A 20,309-nucleotide genomic window follows, 5' to 3' on the forward strand; every position below is an offset into this window, starting at 1 on the left:
CAAAGACTGGAACAGGAAGTTAAAGTCAGTGATTTTCAGAGAGGGACAGAGGATGTTTGATGATCTTTTTATCTGATATTCAGGCTGTTTAATATCTCTGATCAGCTCTGTGAGGGTGAGGAGCACAGTGAGGCTCAGCTTCCTGTCACCTGTTCGCTCAGACGTCATCACATCGTTCCCTCAGACCCCAGAGCCAGCACCGACCGTCCTCCTCGTGGTTTCTGTGGACCCCATACAGAGAGAAACACTGGGAGTCTGTGAAAACAGAGTCCACAACCATCTGAAGGCTCCTGTGTCCCTCCTCTGAGGCTCCTCCCATCCAGACCGCATTAAGCTCCTCCCCCTCACTGCAGCCACGGCGGTTGGGGATGGCTAATTAGAGGGTTGCCACGGGAACGGAATGGCAGCTTAGCCAAGGAGTGTAATGATAGGGTGAGGGAGGAGGGCGGGGTCAGATTATAGGCCCTGGAGTACGCTGAGTGGAGCTGGAAAAAGAGGAGAAGAAGGAGCAGGGAGAGGAGAAGAGGAGGTGTTACACAGCTTGAACTGTGAAGGGAGGAGAGGAAGGAGGGAGGAGAGGAAGGAAGGAGGAGAGGAAGGAGGGAGGAGAGGAAGGAAGGAGGAGAGGAAGGAGGGAGGAAATGAAGGAGGGCAGGTTTTAGCTCAGAGAGAAAAAGAAGAAGAAAGAGGAAGAAAAAGGAAAACTCACTAACCAGGTTATGGTGAGAGTTAGTGACTGAGCATGTGCACCTCAGAGGTTTCCCATGAACCTTTGCTCCCTTGCTCCATCTCCCAGCTCTCTCCATCAGAAAAGGTGTCTCACTAACCCCACATTGGAGAGGTCACCATGGCAACAAACAGGAAACGATGCCTGGTCACCCTGCAGCTGGTCTGTGTCCGTGTGTGCGGCCGCTCAGAGACAAACATCAGCTGGACCACAGCTAAACGTGGACCAAAGTCTCCCTGAACCTTTGGAGCGCAGCGTAATTCAGCCTCTTGGTTTGGGGACTTCAGCGAGCTAAACAAGCTCCACTGTGTCATCATATCAACTTACATTTGGCCAAACGGGCTGAGCCCCAAACCGCGGCGTGCTGAGTCTGCCTCATCCACACAGTGATCATAGCGTCCTGCTTTCACCGTCTTTTGTTAGTCTGAGCAGAGACCACCTCCTCTCTGCTCCTGTTAGCTTCATGGAGCATGCTAACTGTTAAATGCTCAGACAGTAAACCTGGGCTGGTGCAGGTTTGAGTCAGGCGTGAGTCAGCGGCGTTTCAGGAGGAGGTGATTCACTCACTCCTCTCTGCTCAGCTTCAGCCTCTGTTGCCAAACGGCTCTGACACATCCTTTCTGTTGCACAAACCAGGAGCAGAGGGATAAGTCTCTGTGGCTTCAGTGAGGATGTCTGCAATCCTTCAGCTGCTAGCTCGAAATGCTATGAGCTCAGCTCTCCAAGCTGTCTCTGGATAAGCCCTAACCCTGTCAAACTGAAGTTTACTTAAATGCTTTCATGTTATTGGTGTTAAGAGGTACGGTGGCTCGCAGGGAAATCATTCAAACCATCGGCCACATTAAGGAGAGTTTTATAAAATCTGAAACTACTGGTAAGACTACAAGCTAACCTGATTTTTAAGGGTTAAGCTAGCTAAAAGAGCCTTCCCAGCAGCCTCTTTGCAGCCACAGCGCTGCATTTAGCCAAATGCTAACATCATGCTAACAGTTTTACAATAACATGTTTGATTTCAGCTGGTTTATCCATCACCATCTTCTTGCCTTTATTCCTGAGAATAAAGAATAAAAACAGTGTGCATAGTGGAAAAAGGTTAGTGTTTAGCATGCTAAGCTAAGCTGCTAAACTGTGGTTTCACAAAGTGGTGTTAGATGTTCTCAGCAGAGTGAGCGTCTGTAAAAGATGAGCTGAACCATCAGTTGTTCATTCAAGTCCTGATGAAGTTGTAGACAGACTTGGTAGCATGTCATGCTAACAGCCTGTACAGCTGCTGCTGCTAAACACAAACATTTGATTTATGAAACATTTTGATTTTGATTTTATTTCTGTCTTATCTCCTCTTTCCCAGGTATCAGTATTACCTGCAGGTGAAGAAGGAGGTGTTGGACGGACACCTCCACTGCACAGTGGAGCAGGGGATCAGACTAGCTGGCCTAGCAGTACAAGGTAAATCACACACACGCTCACACACTCACACTCACACACTCACGTGCATGAACAAACATCTCATGTGAATAATCTGCCAGAGGGCAGCGCAGCAGAGACAGAGCGAGCACAAACTCACACTTTGAAGGGTCATCCTGACTTCACTACCTAATATGGCTGCATACCACAGAGCCCAGTCCACTGCAGTTCCTATGGTATCAGTATTTATACACACACACACACACACACACACTCTCCTCGGTCTTGTTCCTGGGTGCTGTCTGTGTCTCAGGGGAATGTAAACAGACAGTTAGCTTATCGGTTGTTCCAAGGTTAGCATCAGGAAAAGTCTTATCCGTCAGGAGACACACGTTCTTTCCTGACTTCCTTTTGTCAAACACCAGAAACAGAATATCGCTCAGTTCGTGACTTTATTTGATTTGACTGATGAACTGAAAAAACGTATTTTTCCATCAGTCGCTACAAGAAGCAGAAATGGAGAATAATTAAGAAAGTAAACAGTTAGCTAGTCAGGCTACATGTTTGCTGAATAAGCTAGAGGGTAGCTTCCTGTTACACTGAGTTAAAGCATGCTAACATAAAAAAGAAAAAAAATTTAAACTGTTATTTTATTCAATAAGATCAAAATTAAAAATCTGTCCTTGAAATTTAATCTACCCCTAAAGAAATAGCTGATCAAGTGTTTTTGTCTTATTTTTAGTAAAAAAAAAATACCTTATTATACTCGAGCCACATTCACATTGTCAGTCCAAAAAAATATCTTGTTTTCAGTTATTTAAAGACAAAATCAGGTCTGAATTGCTGTAACAAGTGAAAAAAGGGAGCAAGAGAAATTTGCCCAGAAATTAGCTTAAAACTACAATAATGTCTTCACAAATCTTCATAATAAAAACTAGAGATTAGATAAAAATCTGTTCAATCTTAAAATCTAGTGAATAATTATCTAAACAGGAAGTTTCTCTGATTGTACATGTGATGTCTTAGTTTTATATTTTTAAAACTTTTGCAAATTATTGAAACATTTTAAAATCTTCAAGAATTTGCACAAATTCTGAAAATTAAAATTGAATGCAAAGGTTTAATAAAACTTGTGAAATTTTCACATTTTTTTTGAATTTCAGAAATTTGCAAAAATGTCAAAAAATCAAATTTGATAACTTTTGCAAAATTGTAAAAAAAAAAAGGAAACTTAAAATATTTCAAAAGTTCTGAAATTTCAAAAATTACATAAAACTTAAAAGAATATCAAATTTATATTTTCTTTTGAAATTTCAAAATTTGAAAAAAAGAGATAAATTTGCTAAATTGTCCAAAAATGTTAAAATCTAAAGTTTTGAAATTTCAACAATTACACAAAACTTAAAAAAAATTGAAGATTTAAATGTCCTTTTGAAATAAAAAAAATATGGCTCTGAATAAAGGAAACTTTCTCTTCTTTCATTGGAGGATGTTTTTAACTTGTTACAGCAATTCAGAGCTCATTTTGTCTTAAATAACCTGAAATCAGACATTTTTCTGGGCTGGTCAGGTAAATGTGGCTCAGATTAAGTCTGAAAAAACATTTTCAACTGAAAATCAGACAAAAACATTTGATGAGATTTCAGTTTTTTGCAGTGTAAGAAAAATGTTTACTTTTGACAGCATTTTTTAATAATTTCTCCCTGATATTTTTATCATTTCAGAACAGGGGAGTCTGGAAAGTTAACCGTACATGTTTCCCTTAGTGTTTCTATCCTCAGTAAATCAGCTGTTTGTAATAACGTGTTAATCTTTATTTCTCAGCTGACTTTGGAGACTTCACTCAGTTCAAGTCTCAGGACTTCCTCAGGGAGTACGTCCTCTTCCCCGTGGTAAGTTTTAACGTTTGCTCCATGAACATGTTTCTGTGTCTGTTCGCTGAAAGGGGAGATATGATGAGCAGGAACCAGAGGAGATGAAGATCTGTTGGATACAAACTGTTTGACATAAAAACAAAACCCTGTTTCTCTGCCATCAGTAACCCCGTCTCCTCTTTCTCCTCTTTCTCCTCTTTCTCCTCAGAACTGGCCAAACGGAGACGAAGTCCTGGAGGAGTGGACCCAGAAAGTTGCTGAGGAGCACAAAAGCCACTGGTACGTTGCTTCGTTTCATACAGGTTGTTAATACTCTAGAGATGACAGAGGGAGAAATGAGATTTCTCTGTTTGTGTCTTTCTCCAGTCGGATGCAGGCTGCTGAGGCCGAGCTGCTCTACATTAAGGAGGTGGAGAAACTGGACGGCTTCGGTCAGGAGAGTTTTCCTGCTAAGGTCGGGGATCCTCCCACACAAACACACTCACACACTGAAAAAACACTTCCTGTTTGATCATTAAAGACTTTTTAATCCGTGTTTCTGCTGCAGGATAACTACACCAATGATATTTTCATCGGCGTGTCGTTTATCGGAGTGTTTGTCAAACACAGAAACGGACGATCCATCATGCTCCACAAGTGAGTCTGATCCTCCCTGACTGTCATTTATAAATCTGTCTGAAAACAAGCAGTAACACGTGTGGATGGATCTCTGAGAGTGTTAAAAACCCGGTGTGGGAAAATATTAACGTGTGTGTTTCTGTGTTTCTGTGTGTGTGAAGGTGGAAGGACATCGGCACCATCGCGCACAACAAGTCAGCCATCACCGTGGAGATAACGAGCCGAGACGACACCATCGTTTTTCACACAGTGAGTGTTGTGTCTGCGGGACGTCTCCACACACACACGCACACACACACACACACACACACACACACACACACACTGAGTGCTTATTTCAAGGTTTTCTTGTGGGAAGTTTTCTTTTTTGTTCCTGATTTTCTGTGAACCCAGCGTTGTGTTGAAGCTGTTTTATCTTGGTTGCAGGAGGACATGGAAATGGCCAAGTACATTGCTCGGCTCTTCACGGCCAGGCACAAATTCTACAAACAGAACAAGATCTGTGCAGAGTGAGTGTCAGGGCCGGCTGGGGGCGGCTCTGTCCGCCGTTTAAACGACCTCCTGAAGGCTGTGAAGGAGTAAACATCTGCTGTTTGTCTGTTTCAGACCCACTCACTCACCTGCACCAATCAGGAGGAGACCCACCTGGACCAACCGCCTCTCTCTGGTACCTTCAGACTAGGGCTGTCATTTTAACGCGTTAATTAGATTAATTAATTTCACAGCAAATTAACGCGATATAAAAATTAACGCAGATTAATCTGGATCCCAATCCCGCGAGGCGTTCAAAGACGCACTTATTTTCAAATGTCTGGCATTTACAAACCGTTTGTCCTACATGAAAAAAGTGGTGTTCTCGTCAGATTTTCAAATTTCCGACGGTCCCTGAATGTATCACACCTGACGTCAGCAACATGCTTTAAACCGGGGGGAAGAGAGAGCGCTGTTAAGGGGACTGCCGTCCACACCTCGTTTATTCACACGTCCTTTTTGAAAATCTACAGAAAATCAACCGTTTGCTCAATTCTGTAAAAAACAGATAATTCTACACTCTTTACTGCATCAAACAAGCTCTGAATGATCGATATTTGTCCTGAATTTAAATCTAAATAATTATTTGAAAATTTGCTTCCATCTTCCTGGTGTCATGTTTCAGCTTGGGGCTGCTCTGCACCAATCAGCAACAGTTTGTGTGTTCAGAGCATGTTAAACTGAGAATACTTCACTTTTCTTTGATCCAAGACTTGAATAAAGTGTTTTGTACATAGTTCCTCACAGTTTTTAGCCTTTAGCCCTGGTTCTCCTGACCTCATAGAAGTATAGAAGTTCATATTGCAGTGAAAATTGAGTCCACATCGAGTAAAAATGTGAACAGAAGCAAAAAACGTCCTAAAAATCAAATCAGCTTATCTTAGGGGCAGGACTGTGTAGATTTTGTAAAGATCGAACCATAAAACTTTTTTCATGTGTTCCTTATGCCTCAGGGTACCTAAAAATGTGTTGTATATATTCCCACCTTATTTTAAAATGTTTTTTTACATGTTTTTTTAATGTAATTTTAATGACCTGGAATTCAAATTCTTTATTTTGGGACCTTAAGCAGATATGAGATTAAAATGCGATTAATAAGATTAATTAATTACAAATCCTGTAATTAATTAGATAAAATTTTTTAATCACCTGACAGCACTACTTCAGACCCTCTCTTGGTTTGATGGGGCTGGGTGTTTAGCACAGTCTGACTCTGTCCTGTGTGTTTGGCCTCTGGCTGGTGGAGAGGACACAGATGGAGAGTGTGTGAGGCTGATGGAGCTGGTGTAGCTGGCGGAGCCGCGGTCAGCGATCTGACCTTGCTCTCCCACGCAGCGCGGCTCCTCATTGTGCCGTGGAGCCTTTGGTTTTAACGCGCGGCGCTGGTGCGGTGGGTGTTGTTGGAAAGTTTGCGAGGGTGTTGCTTGGAGCTGATTTCCGGTGCGACAATGAAGGCAGTGATTTGTGCGTCTCCCTCCCTGCTGGCCAGACAATGGCTCGGCTAAATGTGGCACAATGGCTGTACAGTCAGTCCACCAGAGTCCTCCAAACGGTCTGTGTGCAGACTACTGAGGGGGTCAGGGCAGGTCTGGGTGGGTCAGGGTTACCAGGAGCCTTCACTTGGACAGTTTCAGCTTTAAAGAGCTTTAAAAACTAAAAACTAAAATAAAATGTGAGTGTGAAGTGTGCTTCCTCTGAACTGTGCTGTGTGTCGTGTGTTGCAGCCTCGGCCTCAGTCGTGTAACTTCCAGTCGATGCATTCCCAGTACGGAGAGCATTATCAGGACACACAGAGCTCCCAAGGTACGTGTCACACACATACACACACACACACACACACACACACACACACACACACACACACACACACACACACACACACACACACACACACACACACACACACACACACACACACACACACACGTTAGCAGAAAGTCCGCGGTGTGACAGAGATTTCAGCCCCCCTGATAAACACGGACCCTGAATGGACCTAATTGTGTCTTTTCCCATCAGGCGTGTGACTCACACCCCGTTTGTGTTTTAACGATGTCCCGGCCAATTAGAAGCCCGGCGTTTGGGGCGCAGAGCGGTGACCTCATTTGTGCTTCACTCTTTCATTGAGTGGTTCACACACTGGCTGCGCCTTATAATCCAAACGCCGCGCTCAGTGAGACACGGCGAGTGGAAAAACATGCAGGGCGTGCTACGGTGCGTGGGTGTGAGATCACGCTGTCGTGTGACCTCAGGCTTCACACTCCGAGTGTGTGGAGGAGATTATGAGCGCCTGCTGCTCGTGGGCTTCAGATAGTTTCACACGAGAGGATCCTGTGTTTGCTGAACAAAGCGGGATAGCTCGCATACCGCTGTCGCCTTCATCACGGTGGGAAGAAAACGTTAAAAGCTGCTTTTAGAAGTCGCTGGGAGGAAGTTTTCACATTTTTTTCTCTGGTGGGTGGAACTGCAAAACAACCACGCTCAAAACATCAGTGAAAAAACTGCTTCTGCTCGCTGCTGTCCTCCTCTACACACGTCTGTGACTCAAGTCATGGTTTGATTTTTATTTTTATGCTTGAGCAAAATATTTTATTCAGTTCTTGTCGGTGGATCGTCACAATCAGGGGTCAGCAACCTTTACTTTCACAGGAGCCATTTTCCCTCAGCTCACCTGGATTAAAATCAATCAGGAGCCACAGATTCGACTTTATCTTCACATTAAGACAATAAATTAAATAAAAATCTTGTGAATAATAATCTAAAGACGTTTTTCTAATCTATGAAGTTATACGTGATGTCTAAGTTTTTTATTTTCAGATCTTTGGCAAAATATAGAAACATTTTTGAATAAAGAATTGAATTTGTACAAATTCTAAAAATTTAAGAATTATGCAAAAGTTTTAAAAACTTACATTTTCATTAAATTTTAAAAAATTTCAGAAATTTGCAAAAATTCCAAAAAATTCAAATTAGATAAATTTGCAAAATTGTCAAAAAATTGAAATCTTAAATTATGTATTGCACAAGTTCTTAAATCCCCAAATAACATGGAAATTTATTTAAAAAATCAGATTTATATTTTCTTTTGAAATTTCAAAATTTGCAAAAATGTATAAAAAAATAAAAAAATGATGAATTTAATTTTTTTTCCAAACATTTCAAATTTTAAAATATTGCACAAGTTCTGAAATTTCACCAATTACACAAAACTTAAAAAACTCATCAGATTTATGAGTTTTTTTTTTTAATTTCAAAGTTATCAAAAATTAAATAAAAATAAAATTTGATAAACTCCTAAAAACCTAAAAAAAATTTAAATATTTTAAAAAGTATCACAGGTTCTGAAATAAAAATTGTAAGAATTGAATTTTCTTTTGAAAGTATAGAAAAAATTAAAATTAAAAATTAAATTACGAAATTTAAAAAAAGTAGCAAAAAATGTCAAAAAAATATTTAAAATTAAAGAAATATGCAAAAATATGAAAAGTTTTGACAGGAATATTTGAATTTGATAACATATACTGATAACATCACTTAAATTATCATTTCTTTGTTGTTTGCTTATGTCTTCCCTCATATCAGTCATGTTTATTAATCCGTCACGTTGTCAGTTAAATGAATCCATCCACACAGAATTAAAATCAGTATTTTCTTCCAGATGAGTCTTTGTAGATGTAGTTATCTTCCCAGGGCTGTAAAACTTGAGGTTAGCCACAGGTGCATGGAAAGTTGGTGGGCTGTTGATGTTGTAGGAGGTGAAGTAGAGCGGTGGCAGGCTTTATTGACAGATGGGATGAAGATTTAGTTCAACTAAATGTTAACACAGGATTTTATTTAGAGTCTTTTTAAAGCTACAAGGAGACACTGCAGAGGAGTCACAGAGCTGCAGGTTGAAGATCATTTTCCCGTTTCATGTTTCTTCTCCTCCGTTTTCAGACAGTATCTTTCATGACGACCCCTACTACAAGTCTGAGACCAGCCTGGACCGCTGCCAGGTGGACTTCCCGTTCAGGAACGGCACGGTGCCAAACGGCAGCATGTACAGCAGCCCCAGCCTCAGCTCGCTCAACCACTCGCAGACGTTTGTCCCGCCCTCCCCCATGTCCTCCAACCTCAGCATCCCCGGCAGCGAGCTCATGAGGCCCGACTACATCCCCAGCCACCGCCACAGCGCCATCATCGCTCCGTCCTACCGGCCCACCCCCGAGTACGACGCCGTGATGCGACAGAAGCGGCGCATGCTTCCTGCTCACCACGACCACCACAGCCAATCCCTGCGCAGCCTGAACATCAGCAACGCCTGCGCGTACCGGCAGCCCGAGGCGCTGGTGTACAGCCAGCCTGAGATGAGGGAGAGGGGTCCATACCACGGCCTGGGGCCCAGCCCGGGGCCGTACACGCCTCAGGTAGCGGTCAGTCGCCATCTTTGATTCTGTCTCTTTAAATCTTCTTCTTTAACCAAACGTTTTCATGTCCCCGTCACAGATCAGCTACAGCAAGCCCGTGTCCCACGGCCCCCATCAGGGGGGGCCGGCCAGCAGCCAGGGCCCCTGTCACTCACCCTGTGTGAACGGAGGCGGGGGCAGCGGCGTGGGAGGAGTCGGCAGCTCCATCTCCCACACCGTCAGCACGCCGGAGCTGGCCAACACCAAACAGCAGGGCGCCAACGTGGGCAGCTACGCAGCCACCGCCAACATGCTGCGTAACCACATGTCCCGCCCCCCTCCGCCCTATCCCTCCTCCTCCTTCCGCCCCGCCACCAGCACCCCCGACCTGGCCAGCCACCGCCACCGCTGCATCGGCGGCAGCAGCCCGGAGCTGGTGACGCGCATGGTGCAGCTGTCGGTGAAGACCTTCCAGCCCGACAGCTCGGCCGTGGTGCACCAGTCCCTGCAGGAGGTCAGCGAGCCGCTCACCGCCGCCGCCAAGCACCGCTCCACCCTGGGCAAGAGGCACAGCATGGAGGTGATCAGCAGCATGAGGGGCGGAGGAGCAGGAGGCGGAGGAGGAGGAGGAGGAGGGATGGAGGGCGTGGTGATGAAGGGCATGAACGCTCCTCTCCTCAGGAGGAACACGCTCAGAGAGCACGTGATGCCGCCGCAGCCTCAGTCCATCCCCCAGCCTCCGCCTCAGACCCCCCAGCCTCCACCCCAGCCCCAGCCTCCGCCCCCGCCCCCCCAGCCCCAGGAGCTGCCCCTGCAGATGCCCCCACAGAAAGCCCCGGAGGCGTCCGCGGCGCCGCCTGCAGTCGCCTACCAGCATCAGAAGACCCTGTCCAACGCCACCATGCTGATCCACAGCAGCGAGAGCGAGGAGGAGGAGGAGGAGGAGGAGGAGGAGCGGCCCGAGCTGGACGTCCAGATCCCCGGTCTGAACGAGGACATCAGCATCAGCGCCCAGCTCCAGGCCGCCCTGGCCAAGCTGCCCAACAAACCCCCTCCAGAGTACCCGGGTCCGCCCCGGACCCCGAGCAGCGCTCAGATCCGGACCCACAACCACAGCCACCACCTCAACCACACCCAGGGCCCCCAGAGCGGCCCCCAGAGCGGCCCCCAGAGCACCCCCCATGGAGCCGCGGACCCCAACCAGGCCCTGGACCGAGCCTTCACAGCGGGGCAGAGCCCGGGAGGTGGGGGGCCTGGGGGTGCTGGTGCTGGTTCTGGTGCTGGTTCTGGAGGGACTCTGACCCGAGGGGACCAGGGAGGGGTGAATGGAGCCGTTCTGGGTCCCTCCATTTCAGAACCAGACCTGACCAGCGTGAAGGAGAGGGTGAGGAAGGAGCCGGTGAAGGAGCGGCCGGTGTCAGAGATGTTTTCTCTGGAGGACAGCATCGTGGAGCGGGAGATCGCCCAGAGGGTGAGACAACAACAACAACAACAATAACAACAACAACAACAACAACAACAACAACAACAACAACACACTGTAAACATGTCAGGAAAGGAGAATACTCCACGTGAACAGTAGAGATAAATGAAATGATCTTGATCACAGGCTCAGGAGACGTTTGGTTTCAGAATAAGAATCAATGATTCCTGAATTTCTCCAGAGGAGTAAAAAAATCTGTCGACAGGATCTGAAAAAAAAGCTGGTCAGGTTTTTTAAAACAAGAATAATGTGTTAATACAAGAAACTAAAAGGTTTATTTTTTGTCCCATCAGCATTTTAATGATTTACAGCTCGTTCAGTCATCATTTCTGCCTCATAACATCCTGAATCAGACCTTGGACCTGTCAGGTGGATGTAGGTTATGTACAGTCTCTAACCAGGACTTAACTAAAATCAGACAAACACTGGCTCAGGTTTCTGTGCAGAGGCTCTGATCAGGTTGTTTTTTTCTGTACAGATCATCTCTGAGTGTGTGTGTCAGTGGTTTCTGTCCAAACTGCAGGTTTGAGGCACTGTAGCTCCTTTTCTCTCAGCTGGAGGTTTGACGGTGTTGGAGAGAGGACAGGAGGTCCAGGTAGAGGGAGCAGAGAGCAGAGAGCAGAGAGGTCTTAAAGAGGGGGACAGAGGGGGCAGGGCTTCATTGAGTTCATATGGAAGCCCATTTCTGCCAGTTAAAACAAATAAAAGTATAAATAGTGGAAATAATTTAATAAAAATTCATTGTTAGGACTTTCTATCTCATGGTTTCCACTTTAAATGTCATATTTTTGACTCTTATCTCATTTTGAGTTTTTAATCTCATAGTTTTGATTTTTCTAATCTCATTTTTATGACTTTATCTCATAATTTTGATTTTTTTATCCTATATTATTTAAATTATGTCATTAGTTTAACTTTATCTCATAATTTTATTATTTCATGTAAATTAATTATCAAATAATTTTAACTATTTTATCTTAACGTAAAAAATTATCTCATAATTTCAACTTTTTATCATAAGTTTTACTTTTTCATGTCATGACTAATCTTATATTTTCTTGAATTTTTATCTCAATATTTTAACCTTTTTTATCTCATAATTTCAAATAATCTGAATGCATTATTTTGTAAATTTATTATTAAATGATTTTGACTTTTTTTTATCTTATATTAATGAATTATCTCATCATTTTAAATTTTTATCATAAATTTAACTTTTTTCATGTAATGATTATGACTAGATCCCAGAAACTTGATTTTTTATCTTATATTTTCTCAAATTATTGTCTCATTATTTTAAAATTTTTATCTCATAATACATACAGATAATAGATGATCTATATGTATTATTTTGTAAATAAATTATTAAATAATTTTGACTTTTTTTGTCTCATATTAATGAATTATCTCCTAATTTTAAATTTTTATCTCATAAAGTTTTCTTTTTCATGTCATAATTATGACTTTGAATCTTATTATTTTGACTTTTTATCTCATAATAATGATTTATTTCTCATAGTTTAGACTTTTTATTTCATAATTTTACTTCCTTATGCTTTTGATTTTTTTTCTAAGTCTTTATTTTGTCTAACTGGCAGAAACAGGCTTCCATAGGTTCATCTTTTGTGAGTCGAGTTGAATTTTATTTATTTATCTTATTTTGGCTCAAAAAGTGCAGGGTTCAGAGCAAACATGGCTGAAAACAGCCTCCATCAGAAACCTCCGTCAGTCTGTGGTCGATCCGTGGTCGATCCGTGGCTCCTGATTGGCTGTAGTCTGGGCTCAGGCCCTGAGAGGGAGCACAGGCTCTGACCCCCCAGCAGCTGAAACCCCCTAAACCCTCAGTCCCTCAGTGTGCTGGTCCTCTTGTTGTGTCACCGCTCAGACTCAGGTGTCTGATCCAGCACAAGGTGTGAGTGAAGGTGTGTCTCCTCCTTCTCTCCTTCCTTCCTTCCTTCCTTCCTTCCTTCCTTCCTCAGGAACAAACTCTGTGTGAAACATTCAGAGTAACTTCACCGTTGGTGTCAGCTGATTCATCGTTCCCAGAGGCCTCCCCAAGCTGTTGTTTTGACCGTCCCACGGGGAATTAGGGAGGTGTGGAGCAGAAGGGTGGAGCTGTCCTGGAGGTTTAATAGCATCAGAGATTAGGAGCTAATCTGTGGAGGAAGGAGGGACCGAGGGATGTGGGTCAGAGTTTGGCTGAGAGCAGAAACAGAAGGAGCCAGCTCAGAGAGGAGAAGGAGGCCACGGAGGTAGGTGGGAGAGAAGGAGGCGAAGGAAGGAAAATGTTTAAGGAAGGAGGAGAGAAGGGCAGAGGAAGAAGGAGAGAAGGAAGGGAAGGGCTGAGGAAGGAGGAGAGAAGGAAGGGAAGGGCTGAGGAAGGATGGAGGAGGCTGAATGAGTGGAGAGTGAAGCGTTTAATCTGTTGATTGTTCTTTGAGACTGCTCACACACACACACACACACACACACTTACACACTTACACACGACATATTCCTCCCTCCCACCCTGACGCTCGTGCACGCCGGCCGTGTTGGTGGTGGCGGTGCAGGTCGCGGCGGTGCAGGTGTCTCTCTGATGCTGTGTGTACCTGGAGCAATGACTCCGGGCTTTTCTTCTTCTTCTTCTTCTCTCCTACAGACGCTGGAGCGGCAGAAGATGTCGGTGGACTCCATGAAGAGGCCGCTGATGATGGCCGCCCTCAACGGGCTCTACGTGGCCCGGATGCCGGTCCCAGAGAGTCCTGCAGAGGACGGGGCCAAAGCTGCGAGCGATGAGCGGGTAAGACGACTTCTCTCTGGACGAACAGAGTTTGTTTTTATGAACTTGTGTTTTAAAAACTGTTGGAGGAGGTTTCTTTCTGTTTCTCCAGGTGGAAAGGAGGTTAAACTGATTAATTTGACTTTTAACTTTAAATCTGAAGTTTCTGACTTTGAGCTGCTGTGAGCTCTCTGATAAATCTGTCAGGAACACACTGAGGTGTGTATGTTTGTCTTAAAGTTGATGCAAAAGAAATTTTGAGCTTCATTTTGAGTCAGGGCTGCTTTAAAGAAATCTTTAGTGTATATTAATCTGCTTTACTCTCTGAACGAGTGTCTTCATAACTTTGTAACTGATCCTTTATTTGAGTTTTTGTGTATTCTGGTCTCAGTCTGGACCTCTGGACCTCAGGTTTCTCACCTGTTGGTAAAAAGCTCCTCACTCAGCCAATCAGAGCTCTCTGATGATGTTTACTCGGTGGTAACCGTTAGCTGCCGTGGTTTCCCAAACGCCGTCTGTCTGCTCTTTTCTCTGTGGAAGTGTGAAGCGGCCTTTGTCCCGGCGTTGCTAAGCTAACGGGGGCGAGCGCTAAGTGGGCTGTGGAACGCGTGGCATGGTGGTGCTTATCGCCTCCAGGCCGTTGGTATGTGAGGAATGTGACCCCAGAGCGAGCCAGAGAGCCCCACAGAGGCTGGTAGACTCAGAGAGGCTGGACTCCAGGGGGGGATCAGGAAAAACCAGGACTGAGGAAAAACTAGGACTGAGGAAAAACCAGGATGAGGAAAAACCAGGATGAGGAAAAACCAGGACTGAGACCTGCTCTCTGACAGACCACCAGGCTGTACACGCTGCTGTGTGTTCAGAGACGTGATGATGATGATGATGATGATGAAGTTTAGAAACATGTTCATTGTTTTCTGGATGGTCTCTGAGGTTTAGTGAATAAATCCTGTTTGTGTCTGAAAGAGAAACTTCAGACTGATGAAATCCAAAGACTAACACCTCCTCCTCTCCTCCTCTCCTCCTCCTCTCCTCTCTCCTCCTCTCCTCCTCTCCTCCTCTCCTCCTCTCCCCCTGTCAGTGTAAAACCCTGGAGCTGAAGCTGGAGGAGGAGCGGGTCTTCACCGAGTACGAGCAGGTTCCTAAGAAAAGAGCCGACTGTCTCGTCACCACTGCGACTCTTCCTGAAAACACGGAGCGAAACCGTTTCCGTGATGTGGTCCCGTACGAGGAGAACCGCGTGGAGCTGGTGCCCAACAAGGAGAACAACACGGGCTACATCAACGCCTCACACATCAAGGTGAGCTGCAGAGGTCAAAGGTCAAACGCTGAGGGGTCAGACTATCCAGGTCGTCTCCTCTTTAGCTCCTGCTGCTTTTCTTCCACGCTTCCTGCTCTGGGATGTTAGAGTCAGATCAGCAGGTAGACGACCAATCATCAGCCAGAGGGCGGCGTGCTGACCTTCCTGTGGCTCAGGTTAAAGGTCAAAGTGAAGCCCGGTTCTGTTTCTTTGTCTTTTCATAAATCAGTGAAACATAGAAACCAGCTTCACTCTCTGCAGCCATCCTCGATACAATGCCATCAACCACTGATCAGAGTTTTTACATCACAAGAAAATCATCGTGAGAAAAAAACAAACTTCAGTTTCTACAGAAAATAATGACAATAAACTTTATGTATACAGCACTTTAAGAAAACAATGTTACAGACAAACTGTAAAAACACAAAAAGAGAAGAAGTAAAAAAGAAATGTGAGGAAAAATATAGAATAGGATGGATGGATGATTGATGGATGATGGATGATGGATGGATGATGGATGATGGATGATGGATGATGGATGATGGATGGATGATGGATGATGGATGGATGATGGATGATGGATGATGGATGATGGATGATGGATGAATGGATGCTGGATTGATGGATGATGGATGATGGATGATGGATGGATGATGGATGATGGATGATGGATGATGGATGAATGGATGCTGGATTGATGGATTGATGGATTGATGATGGATGAATGATGGATGATAGATAGATGATGGATGGATGATGGATGGTGAATGGATGATGGATGGATGATGGATGATGGATGATGGATGATGGATGGTGAATGGATGATGGATGGATGGATGGATGATGGATGAATGGATGGATGATGAATGGATGATGGATGATGGATGATGGATGATGGATGGTGAATGGATGATGGATGGATGGATGGATGATGGATGAATGGATGGATGATGGATGATGAATGGATGATGGATGATGGATGATGGATGGATGGATGGATGATGGATGGATGATGGATGATGAATGGATGATGGATGATGGATGATGGATGATGGATGGATGGATGATGAATGATGGATGATGGATGGATGAATGGATGGATGATGGATGATGGATGGATGGATGGATGATGGATGGATGATGAATGGATGATGGATGATGGATGATTGATGATTGATGGATGATGGATGATGGATGAATGATGGATGATGGATGGATGATGAATGGATGATGGATGATGGATGAATGATGATTGATGGATGATGGATGGATGGATGGATGGATGGATGGATGATGGATGATGGATGATGGATGATGGATGGATGGATGATGGATGATGGATGATGGATGATGGATGATGGATGGATGGATGGATGGATGATGGATGATGGATGATGGATGGATGGATGGATGATGGATGATGATGGATGATGGATGGATGAAAGCAGCTGGAGCTGTTTGCTCCTTAAGCTCTCAGAGGAATTCCTGAAGAATGTGGTTCAAACTCCAAACTCCAAACCCTCTTAAGTCAACCTGAGCTGCTCTCACTGGCCCTCTGTTCCTGCTGACCAGCAGAGTGTGTGTGTGTGTGTGTGTGTGTGTGTGTGTGTTTCTGCGTGTGTGTGTGTGTTTCTGTGTGTGTGTGTTTTTTTGTTCATGTGCATGACTCTGCATTTCGCGTCGTGGCCTAATTGCAGCCCGGCGTGTGGGAACGAGCAGCACAGCGGCACTGAGTCGCTGCCTATCAGCGTGTAACCCTCTTATTCCCCTTCTCCTCCTCTGAGGAAGCTGCAGGAACAGAGACCCAGTTCACTTCCTGTCCGTCCCTGAACTCAGAGCTCAGCCTCACGACGTGGACTCAGGTCTGAACGGGACTGTTAGTCAGGAGCTGGGTCCAGACACTGCTAGAGACAGGAAGTTTTCAGTGTGTGGGGCTCACTGATTTTTAATGTAGTGAGGCTGAAGCAGGGCTGGTTCAGCAGGAGAATACTGCCCCCAGGTGGTGAAAGACAGAACTACAAGTTTCTGTTAAAATCTGAAACTGTTTCAGCTCTGATTGTTTCTGAGCTCTAATCACATAAACCTGTGTGTGTGTGTGTGTGTGTGTGTGTGTGTGTGTGTGTGTGTGTGTGTGTGTGTGTGTGTGTGTGTGTGTGTGTTTCTCAGGTGATGATCAGAGGGGAGGAGTGGCACTACATCGCCACCCAGGGTCCGCTCGCCAACACCTGCGCTGACTTCTGGCAGATGGTCTGGGAGCAGGGGGTCAACGTCATCGCCATGGTTACAGCTGAGGAGGTACACACACACCAACAAATGTACACACACACACACACACACACACACACACACACACCCACACACACACACGCAGATGCAGATGTGGACCCTCTTCCCTCTCTCCCTCTCAGGAGGGCGGCAGGTCTAAGAGTCACCGGTACTGGCCCAAACTGGGCTCCAAACACAACTCAGCCACTCACGGAAAATTCAAGGTGACCACCAAGTTCCGCACGGACTCAGGCTGCTACGCCACCACGGGGTTAAAGGTCAAACACCTGCTGTCGGGACAGGAGAGGACGGTGTGGCATCTGCAGTACACGGACTGGCCTGAGCAGGGCTGTCCAGAGTACGTCCAGGGATTCCTAGGTGAGTGGAAGAAGCTATAATCGCTCACACACACTCTAAAACTCAACGACACAGTCCTCCTCTCTCTGTGCAGTGGCGCTCCAGGCCTGACTTTATCCAACAAACACAGGACGGAGCTGATGTTCATCTCAGAGACTGATAAAAACACAGCGTTAACCCTCTCCTCCCCCTCACAGCTTACCTGGAGGAGATCCAGTCAGTGAGGAGACATACCAACTCCATGCTGGACACCTCCAAGAGCCTCAACCCCCCCGTGGTGGTGCACTGCAGCGCCGGCGTGGGCCGCACCGGGGTGGTCATCCTCACCGAGCTCATGATCAGCTGCCTGGAGCACAATGAGGTCAGTGAGGCAGGCTCATGGTGTGGGGTCAGAGTGGGGTCAGACTGGGATCAGACCGGAGTTGGACTGGGATCAGACTGGAGTTGGACTGGGATCAGACTGGAGTTGGACTGGGATCAGTTTGTAGTCGGACTGGGGTCAGGCTGGAGTCAGACTGTCCATATCAGTCACTTTGTAATCAGACTGGGATCAGACTAAGGTCAGACTGCAGACTGAGATCAGACTAACGTCAGACTGGAGTCAGACTGGGATCAGTTTGTAATCAGACTGGGATCAGACTGGGATCAGCCTAAGGTCGGACTGCAGACTGAGATCAGACTAACGTCAGACTGGAGTCAGACTGGGATCAGACTAAGGTCAGACTGGTTGGACTGGGGTCAGACTGGATCAGACTGGGATCAGTTTGTAATCAGACTGGGATCAGACTGGGATCAGACTAAGGTCGGACTGCAGACTGAGATCAGACTAACGTCAGACTGGAGTCAGACTGGGATCAGACTAAGGTCAGACTGGTTGGACTGGGGTCAGACTGGATCAGACTGGGATCAGACTGGGATCAGACTAAGGTCAGACTGGGATCAGCCTAAGGTCAGACTGGGATCAGACTAAGGTCAGACTAAGGTCAGACTGGATCAGACTGGGATCAGACTGTGTTTCGTAGTTTCAGTACACGTATGAAAAGTATCATGTTATTCTTTTCGGTTAGTACTTCCTGTTTCCCTCTGACCACGCCTCTCCTCTCCGCCCTCAGCCGGTGGAGGTGCCCACCATGCTGTCGGGGCTCAGGCAGCAGAGGATGCTGATGGTGCAGACCATTAACCAGTACAAGTTCGTCTATCAGGTCCTCATCCAGTTCCTCAAGAACTCCCGCCTCATCTAAGCTCTGAGTCTGGATCCTTGACGCCACGCGCAGGAACGACGGTACATCATGGCCCTCAGAGCTGGTTGGACGTGGATCCAGAGGTTTCAGATCGGTCTCCCTCAGAGCTGGGACGGTTTTCTCTGGCCTGTACACAAACTTTACCTTCACATGATTTATTTCCTGCTTTGGTTTTATCCTCCTCGTGTTGTTTGTCCCTTTAAGGTTTCTCTCTTTACGTTTAGAAATCAGCTCCAGTTTGCTCCGTCTCGTCTTGGTTTCTCTCTGCGTGCAGTGCTCTGCTTTGACCAGCAGGTGGCAGCAGTATTAAGACCATCCCCACTCTCTGAGTGAGTGGGCGGAGCATGTGTTTAAACCAAGTGTGGCTCCTCTGAGCAGAGTATTAATGAAACAGCTGATATTAACTCTGAGTATTTTATTTATTTTTTAATCTGCGCTCACGTTAGCATTGAGCGAGGATCCAGACGAACTGATCTCTGCTTTAAAGCTCGTTATCTTTTCCTCTAATCTCAGTGTTTCTGTTTGTCTCCACTCATTTCAAACCGTCAGGGTTATTTCTTCATTTTTCTGTTTTTAACCTTTTGCTTTTGTGATGAACTGTGTCTTTAAGCAGCAGACGCTCGTTTTGTGCCTTAATGAGAAAAACTCGACTAAACTAAAACTTTTTATTTTAACTTCCAAAGATTTAATTTCTCATCAGTGTTTTCTAGTTTCTGCTTCCAGCGATAAAACATTTCAGATCTTTGTCCTGACGTCAGGTTGGGTTTGTTTGTACAAACTGATTTTTCTTTTTTGTTTTGAAGGATTTTAAAACCTCTGCTCAGAAACAGACGTTTAATAAGAATTTGATCCAAACCGAGCTGTCGCCACACGTTTCCTGAAGATCTCCTCCACTTTGTTTGGAACAAACTTTGTATTTCCTGAGCGTCCACAGTAACTCTGTACATACCGGACACGGGAGAAAGAATTTCTACAAATATTTTATAGTTTTTCTCTTTTTGACTTGGTACCCTAAAAATACCGCGACATAATAAACTATGCATGTGTTTTTATATCTCAGTGTATATATATCCTCAGTTATAATAAGCTTCATGCTCTCTGGACGTCTCAGTGTTTGCTGCACGTCTTTCCTCTCTGACAGTATTTCCTCTCGTGGCATTCCACTCTTTGTTCATATTTAATTTTTCCCTCCTTTGTTTTTTGGCAAAACTCCCAAAAACTTTCAAAAGAAGTGTAAATATGTTTTGTATATGCGTTTTCAGTGCATCAAGTCTTTGTTTTCTCTCCCCTGACATGTATGAAGCTGTCGAACCTGCTTATTATGCAATAAAGCCTTATTTTCTTTACCACGCTGCTCATCGGTCAC

At 45.2% G+C, this 20,309-nt stretch overlaps 1 protein-coding gene across 1 annotated transcript in view; it reads left to right on the top strand.

Annotated features, from left to right (window-relative positions):
- Positions 1–20,308, top strand: part of LOC141801773 (tyrosine-protein phosphatase non-receptor type 14-like) — a 43,705-nt gene extending 23,397 nt beyond the window's left edge. The window contains exons 4-20 of the mRNA XM_074685032.1: positions 2,076–2,173; positions 3,956–4,023; positions 4,214–4,284; positions 4,372–4,459; positions 4,553–4,641; positions 4,785–4,872; positions 5,050–5,132; positions 5,230–5,290; positions 6,879–6,957; positions 9,088–9,557; positions 9,637–11,007; positions 13,661–13,801; positions 14,862–15,080; positions 17,247–17,375; positions 17,489–17,723; positions 17,900–18,063; positions 18,815–20,308. Of these exons, the coding sequence (XP_074541133.1) occupies positions 2,076–2,173; positions 3,956–4,023; positions 4,214–4,284; positions 4,372–4,459; positions 4,553–4,641; positions 4,785–4,872; positions 5,050–5,132; positions 5,230–5,290; positions 6,879–6,957; positions 9,088–9,557; positions 9,637–11,007; positions 13,661–13,801; positions 14,862–15,080; positions 17,247–17,375; positions 17,489–17,723; positions 17,900–18,063; positions 18,815–18,943 (3,583 nt within the window). The 3' untranslated portion in view covers positions 18,944–20,308. The remainder of the gene's footprint in view (positions 1–2,075; positions 2,174–3,955; positions 4,024–4,213; positions 4,285–4,371; positions 4,460–4,552; positions 4,642–4,784; positions 4,873–5,049; positions 5,133–5,229; positions 5,291–6,878; positions 6,958–9,087; positions 9,558–9,636; positions 11,008–13,660; positions 13,802–14,861; positions 15,081–17,246; positions 17,376–17,488; positions 17,724–17,899; positions 18,064–18,814) is intronic.
- Position 20,309: the final 1 nt, after the last annotated feature.

The sequence above is a fragment of the Halichoeres trimaculatus genome, unplaced genomic scaffold, assembly GCF_033239565.1.
Source record: "Halichoeres trimaculatus isolate MK-OKI-2021-1 unplaced genomic scaffold, fHalTri1.1 fHalTri1_scaffold_13, whole genome shotgun sequence".
NCBI classification, from domain to species: Eukaryota; Metazoa; Chordata; class Actinopteri; order Labriformes; family Labridae; genus Halichoeres; species Halichoeres trimaculatus.